The sequence below is a fragment of the Adiantum capillus-veneris genome, chromosome 24 (assembly GCF_014529385.1).
Source record: "Adiantum capillus-veneris isolate H3 chromosome 24, ASM1452938v2, whole genome shotgun sequence".
Lineage (NCBI taxonomy): Eukaryota > Viridiplantae > Streptophyta > Polypodiopsida > Polypodiales > Pteridaceae > Adiantum > Adiantum capillus-veneris.
The window spans coordinates 140726352-140734471 of NC_140954.1; the positions used below are offsets into that span (position 1 = coordinate 140726352).

The window sequence follows — 8120 nt, forward strand, 5'->3', positions numbered from 1 at the left end:
AAATTATGCTAGCTACTGTGAATGTCAATTATTTCACACTTGTTGATGCACTTTATGTACCCGGGATCAAAAAGAACCTTTTGTCTGTATCTACACTTGTAAGACTTGGTCTTGTTGTCAAATTTGTGGAATTTGAGTGATGTACAATTCATGATCTCAATTTCAGTGATGAAATTGTTGCATCTAGCATTTTGTGTCATGGGTTGTATAAGCTCACTTTGTGTATGACAAGTGTGCAAAATATATTGCAAATGTAGTTGTGGATTCAAAGGTTGTTTCAATTGCCAAACTTTGGCATCCACATTTTGGGTATCTAAATTTTGCCAGTTTGTGTGTTTGCAAAACTCAGGTAGGGTCGCTTCTTTGCCACCTCTTGAATCATCTTCTAAGAATGTTTGTGAAGGTTATATTTTAGGTAAGATGTAGCATTCAAAGTTTTCAAAGGATGGTTTGATAAGAGCTACATGCAAGTTACAACTTGTGCACATAGATGTTTGTGGGCCTATGAAAACTCCATCCTTGGATAATTGCCTATACTTCATGACTTTCATTGATGATGATTCTAGGAATTCTTGGGTGTATCCGTTTAAAGCAAAGTCCAAAGTGTTCATGTGTTTCAAACAATTTTTGGTTCTGGCTGAAAATATCTCTAAATGTACTATGAGCACCCTCCACTCAAATCGAGGAGGGGAGTATAAACCTCATGAATTTAATGCATTTTTGGCTAGTCATGGGATAAAACACCAATGTATACTGTTGTATACACCTCATTAAAATGGTGTTGCTGAAGAAAAAACACGTCGCTTATTGAGGTGGCATGATGCATGGTCAAGAGTCATGCTTTACCAAATTCATTTTGGCTTGAGTCTATCATGTGTGCTACTTAAATAATTAAGAGATGTCCTACCAAATCCTTGCACTCTATGACTCTTTATGAAGCATGGCATGATAAGAAGCCACCTATTTATCACGTGCAAAATTTTTATTGTTTGGCTTATACTTTGGTGCCACAAATGTAGTGAAAATTGGATAATAAGGTTGTCAAATGCATTTTTGTTGGTTATAGTGCTATAGTTTTGAAAGCAAAGGGTACAGGTTATGCCATCCACAAACAAGATGTATCTTAGTTTCACAAGATGTTGTATTCATGGAAGATTTTGTTCAACCTTTGTTATCATGTACCAGAGATAGCAATGTAAGCTCACTAGATATTTATGACACCTTGGTGTCTCGTTTTAGTGGTGGCAACTTGAATATAAGTTCCAATGAGACACATGTACAACCTATGGGGGTTTCAAAAAATGTTACAAATCATCCTATTACTGGTATGGATGTAAATGATGTGCTTGATGTGGAAAGGATTGAGAATGAAGAGGCAAGGGGTATGCCAAAAGGGCTAGTGCATACCTTGTATGATAGTAAATTGGACGCACCTTTGTCTAGTTGTACTTGCTCAGGTTCATGCCATGCATCAAATTGTTATGCTTTGGTTGTTTCTAGTTTATGTGATGAAGAGGAACCTCTTTCTTGTGATGAAGCACATAATTTAGAAAATTGAATGGCTGCAATGCACCCATAATTTCATGTACTTATAGAGAATGACACATGGACTTGATGTGATTTACCTCTTTAGAAAAAGGCCATTGGTACAAAGTGAGTTTACAAGTTGAAACGCAAGTCGGATGGTGAGATTGATCGCTACAAGGCTCAGCTTGTTGCAAAGGGTTATGCACATCAAAAAGGCATAGATTATGAAGAGACTTTTTCTCCCACTTGTCCTATGACTACTATGCATTTTCTATGTGCATGAGCAGCTCATTTTGGATGGGATGTACATCAATTAGACATTGTTACTGCTTTCTTGGATGGTGACATATTTGGGGAAGTTTATGTAACGTAGCCTCGTGGTTTTGTCAAGAAAGGACAGGAAGATAAAGTGTGCAAATGTAAGAAAGCTTTGTATGGGTTGAAGCAATCTCCTCATGCTTGGTATGAGAAAGTTGACACTCATTTGGTTAAATGAGGCTTTCATAACAGCCCAAATAAAAGCACTTTGTATGTAAAGCATGAGGGTTATGTACTTCTCATTGTTGCTCTATATGTGGATGTTTCGCTTATCACTAGTCCAAATGAGACACATATTGCTGAATTTAAGGCTGATATGAATGCTACTTTCAAGATGAAAGATTTGAGATTGTTGCATTATTACTTGGGCACACAATTGAAGGGGTGTGATGGTGGTATTGCTATGTGTCAAACACTTTACATAGAAACATTGCTGTGTAAGTTTGGACTTGAGAACTGCAAGTCGATTGCCACTCCCTTGGAAATAGGTGTGAAGTTGAGTCTTCATGATGCTGGTGATCCTACTGATGTCACTCTTTACCAAAATGATGTTGGATGCCTCATTCATGTATGCAATACGATTCCATATATACTATTTGCGATCTCAAAGGTCAGCAGATTTATGCATAGCCCAGGGTCTAAGCATTGGCAAGTTGTCAAGAGGATTTTTTTGCTACTTGAGTGGCACTTTGCATCTTGGCTTGTTTTATCCCAAGGGGGGATCATTGCCGCCAGATTGATATGCTTTTTCAAACTCGGATTGGGTTGGTTGTTATGGCACGTGAGTGTCCACGAGTGGTTTTTGTTTCATGCTCGGTAGTTCATGCATATCATGGTTGAGCAAGAAGCAACCTACTATGGCCACTTCCAGTTGTGAGCCTGAGTACATGGCAATCTTCACAACTATGATTGAATGTGTCTGGCTTAGATGCCTTAAGGCTGATTTGGGTGTTGGATAGGACACAACCAACATCATCTACACTGACAATCAGAGTGCATTGGCAGTTGCGAGGAACCCAATATTCACAAGACAACCTTGTAGATCTTTTCACAAAGGCGTTGTCTCGTGAGAAGTTTGAAGCTTTTGCAAAGCTTTGGGCTTACTTCTCTTTGTGGAGTGATCATGTCCATAGGACATGACACTCCGCTATATTCTATGTGCCACACTGCATCACTCCGAGGGGGATTTATTACCATACATATGTGGTTATGTTGTGTGTGAAAACACTTGGGACCGCCGGGGCATTCTTTCCCTCACTAGGAGGTTTTTTTCCCTTGTGCATTGTATATACGCCCATCATTCTAGGGCTAACATATCTTTCATTGTGCACTAAGCAATACTACACTATGTTGTGTGCCTTGAGCTTTCTTTGTTTTCTCCAACCTGTGTGTGTTTCCTTGCAACCCTATTTCCAATAATTTCTTGACATCCAATGTCACCTTATAGTGTTGAACTTGTAGTGGAATATTACTAACCATAGTATTTCAAATATAAAAGGCTTGTCTTTGCATAAGAGTACCATATAACTATGTGTACTCTCCATATGTGGAAGCTTTAACCTCTTGGAAGAAAGCATAATTAAGAAACACTAAATCATGAGGACGCACTAGTTGTTGCCATATGGAAGTTGTAAGTAAGTTGTCATGTGCATCTCTGCATTGAGACACTTGTGCAATCACTCAGTTGAAGTAATAGGATGGTGTGTAAAGCCTTGTCTTTGCCCTTTATTGCCTCTTTGCTGGTGTCCATAGCCTTGTCCTAATTTGCATTACAATTCATAGGACACTCATGCTTTGTATGCTTGTCTAAGAGACAACGAAAACATAAATTCTCCTTCTTGGATCTTGCAAAACCTATAGTAGATAAAGGACCATGAGGACCTTTAATCTTTTTTTGTATACTTTTAGGTGGTTGAAGATGCAAAGCCACTTAGAAACAAAGCCATATGCACCATAAAAAAATGTCTATGAAATGCTATCTTCCAAAGTTTAAGGATGTAGATGAGTAATTTTGGCCTCAGCATCAGGGTGTAATCCTCGTAGGGAACCCTGCACCTTGTGAAACTCATTGAGACCATCTAACTTGAAACTTAATTATCTATAATGAGAGATATAAGCAGTGAGAGATGGAAGTATTTCATAAAATATTCATCCCATGTTTAGCAGTTTTGAACATAAAATAAAAAGAGATATAACTTATCTATAACGAGATGATATAAGTGTTCAGAGATGGAAGTATTCATAAAACATTCATCCCATACTTGGAACATAGCTTGAAATTGTGTCCAAGTTGTAGGCTTTTGTTCAAGTATAAGTGACATCCACCACTTGTAGGCCTTGCCTTCAAGTGCTAAGCTAGTTTCCATAGCACAAAAAGTACCTTGAGTAGTGTGTAGATGATGAACAGCTATCCCCTTATGCAGAAAAGTATTAACCACATATTTATTGCATTCTCAATCTTTGCCTCTACAGACTGCTAGGTTCAAATTTTCCATCCCCGACGAAGTCTTTTGATTGTCGTTCCTTGTAGCAACATGAACATGAGGAGATTTTCATGATGGAGGAACTCAATCTGTCCCTTTGCTATCTGTAGTTGAAAACTTCAACTTGGTTGTCTCTAACTGCAATAATTAATTATTAGTGCAATTAAATTCATGTTGAGCACCACGAAATTTATTTCCATCTATTGAGTACGACATAGAAGTGCATTGAAATTTTGTTTGTCATCTAAACCAAGATCAATGTGTAAATCATCTGCATTATCTGCTCACATATTTGTCATAGCCACATACTCAAAAGGTTGAGGTAGATTCTCAAAATCGAATCAATGATAGTCCAGGAGAGGGTGATCTAAAGACATGTTTAATAATGGAAGCATAAGAAGTCTTTAGAAGAAAGATTGACGGTTTTGTTGTACTTGTTTGCTTTAAATCGCCTTTCTTTGACATGGTGACAACCCTCATAAGTTTTAAAAACCCTTTGCTTGCTTTTCAGCAAAAAGCCTCAGAGAATGAGATCAGAATTTCCAACTTTTTAAATAACCTCAAATCGTGAAGCTTAAAAAGGCCCGCTCAGAACAAGCTTTCTAAATGTCTTGAACGATGAGAGAACCCTTTAAATAGGGTTTGGCCAAGTGAAACCTTAAATCCAAATTATGGGTGCCCCCCTTATATAATTTGGGTTTGGCCAAGTGAAAACACCCCCCCCCCCCCCCTTGGGGTTTCACTATATAGAGATCTTTGTATAGGACGTGGATTCAAGAGGTATTTATAAAACCCCCATATTCTACATTTTTTGAGGTATATAAAGATCCCTTATGTACCATTTTTCTCAATAAAAAGACCCCTTTTCACTTTTTCAATTTAAAACACCCTTATTTGTGTATATTTTGAGTAAGTTCGTAAGAGAAATCAACCCCTTCTGTTGAACTCACATGCTATTTTACATATTTTTGAGCGACCCCCCAAGCCCCCCCCCCCCCCCCCCCGATGAACACCTCAAATGTCTTGGTTATGGTGTTGCTTCCAAGTAGTGTGGAGATGTTTCTGCTCTAGCATAGAAGGAAAACCGACCCTCACTCTTGCAATCGTTGATCATGGATTTACGAAAACAATGCATCGTGCACCACAAGCTGCTAACGCTTCTTCTACTTTGCATTGGCTTATAATTAGCTAGTTTGAGATTTCTTTCTCAAGGTATGCTGGCTCCCTTCAAAGGGGGTTGAGCTACTTGGTTGTGATGTGCTTATTGTCTTTGTGGGGTTATTTCCTCTACTCTCTTTACTTTCAGGGAGGGGGTCTCTCTTAGTCTGCTCGTTGGTTTAGGGCAATGCCTTGGTCGGACTATCAATTCTATATATGAGCATTCTTTGTCGGTAGTGGGGCTGAGGGACTTGCTGAGTGGGTTCCTCTAGAGGAGCGATGGCATCATCATCCTCTTTCATTCTTGGAAGCCAGTTGCCCCTAAGGCTTACATGCCCCTGGGTGTTTGAACTCATCTTCAGGACAAGACGTGAGTCCGGACGTGTCTGAACTGAGCAACCCTAAAGCAAAGGTAAATGCAGCTCATTGAATTTGCTGCTCTTTGAGCGCGAATTCATCTGGAGAGTGGAGGAAGCAGTGGAAGCGGAGGAAGATGCCGGCTGGGCACGGGCAAAGATCTCGCACGCGCGACCTCTTCTCCAGGCCTTTCAGACGAAAGGGTTACATCCCGCTCTCCACATACCTTCGCACCTACAGGATCGGCGACTATGTGGATATCAAGGTCAATGGAGCTGTGCACAAGGGTATGCCTCACAAATTCTATCACGGCCGCACCGGCGTCGTCTGGAACATCACGAAGCGTGCCATTGGCGTGGAAATGAACAAGCAGGTATGCACGGCTTACTATTGTCTAACCTCCCCCTCATTCTTGTGCTGTCTGCTCCTAGCCTTGTTTATTATAGGAAATGTGATGTATAACATTGCCGTTTTGCACTGTCCTGAAGAACGACAATCACATGGTTTGCTTCTGAATTTATATTTCAGTGCTATCTTGCTTCTGTTGTCTTCTGTCAATCTACTCTTTCTTCAGATCCATAAAATCCGTAACGCTGGAAGGGATCTTACTGTTTCTACCTTTCATACATGTCAAGCTTTAAATACGCTACTCTTACGTGAAGCATGAGCTGCAATGTCACGAGTTTTGACTGAGCAGCATTAGCCTTACCATCAGGATGCGTTGGTTTCTGATATTGCCTAAGTGTCGCATATCTTGTCTCCTGATTGGTTTCTCCTTGTGAAGGTGAATACCCGGATTGTGAAGAAGAGGATCCATGTGCGGATTGAACACGTGCTTCCTTCACGATGCCGTGAGGACTTCATCGAGAGAGTGAAGAAGAATGATTTGCTGAAGGCTGAAGCAAAAGCCAAGGGTGAGAAGATCTCAACAAAGAGGCAGCCAGAAGGTCCAAAACCGGGATTCATCGTTGAAGGAGCCACTCTAGAGACAGTTACTCCCATTCCTTATGATGTTGTTAATGACCTGAAAGGAGGGTATTAGTCTGGGGACAATTTTGATACTTGCTGAAGCTACCTGTTTTTGGCCTAAAGACTTCATATTGTAAACCTTTTCAAAGAATTTATCATGTTTATCTTGGTATTGTCTTCTTATTCTGTATCGAGGTCTCTGGGAACGAGTGTGTACCCTTTTAAGTGGGCTGGTCAGTAGGTTATAGCTGCACCCATTTGTAAGTTGCCCTGCTGTAGGCAACTTCTGCATCTGCCACTGTCGAGCTTTATGAGATGATCAAGGCCACTTGTTCTATGGATTGTGGCACTTAGATTTTGTGCCCTGTTGCTTTCTGGTGCTAGTGTGCCGGGCGGAAAATTAATATTTGTTTTACCAGGCGGTTGGTCCTTTCAGTTATATTCTTTAGCATTCTTGGCCCATCTATTTTGGCTTTTTGGCAGGAACACTTTTAACTTTGGGTGGGCTAAGATGAAGTTAGAGGCTTTCAGCTTGCCTGCAAGGTCTAGCTGCATATGTATATGTATATGAGCACTGACGCTCACCGACAAAGCCGAGCACCCGCAGATCAAGCAGCTGTATCTGTAAGTTTATGAATTCAGCCTTCGATTGCCTGGAGCTGGGGTTTACAGCAATGGCCGCTACGTCTTGAGGTAAGGGTATAATCTTGCAAGCCGCAGCCCCCAGCTATCTTCTGCTGTCCCGTCTCTAGGTCTTTGGATTGAGTAGCCTCAGCTTATATTTCTTGCTCTCTCTAAGTTGGCGTCTCTTGTGCTTGAAGAAATATTACCCATTTCAATGTTTTCCTTGTGTAATGGTTCATGTATGGTATCGAACAGTATTTCCAAGATTGGGTTGTGTGACCTTCTTGCTATTGGTAGTGCTGAAGGTTCATAGAGTTCCGTCACGGGTGTAGTCAAATTGCTTTAGGGGGGGGGGGGGGGGGGGGGGGGGGAAGGGCTTATGCTAGCTTGTATGGTGCCCATGTGATGTTCATGCCTAGCCATGTCTCTGTATCTTAATGGTCATGAAGAGGTGGTGTCTGGCTATGAATTTTCCATGTATTATTTGTTTGCCTAGGAGTCGTTGAGATGTTAATGATATGTTGAATGTGGAGAGTGCCAATAGAACAAAGCTTCATATGTTAAGTGCATTTCTTGATATTTGAAAATTTGGAATGTCAACAGAAATGGAAAGCAGTAATGTGGTGAATGGGCATATTGGTGATTTATTAGCAATGTTTCTAATAGCTACCTTAATGAGAAATG

At 40.5% G+C, this 8120-nt stretch overlaps 1 protein-coding gene across 1 annotated transcript; it reads left to right on the plus strand.

Moving 5' to 3' along the window:
* Positions 1 to 5911: 5911 nt before the first annotated feature.
* On the plus strand, positions 5912 to 6993 carry LOC147427261 (large ribosomal subunit protein eL21x/eL21w-like). The gene is made up of 2 exons (XM_086498851.1): positions 5912 to 6216; positions 6628 to 6993. The coding sequence occupies exons 1-2, from the start codon at positions 5980 to 5982 to the stop codon at positions 6883 to 6885; spliced, it is 495 nt and encodes a 164-aa protein (XP_086354977.1). The 5' UTR covers positions 5912 to 5979; the 3' UTR covers positions 6886 to 6993.
* The last annotated feature ends 1127 nt before the right edge of the window (positions 6994 to 8120 follow it).

Coding starts and splice junctions, on each gene's coding strand:
- LOC147427261 (XM_086498851.1), top strand. CDS start 5,980: ATGCCGGCTGGGCACGGGCAAAGATCTCGCACGCGCGACCTCTTCTCC. Junction 6,217..6,627: donor GCGTGGAAATGAACAAGCAG/GTATGCACGGCT, acceptor CTCCTTGTGAAG/GTGAATACCCGGATTGTGAA.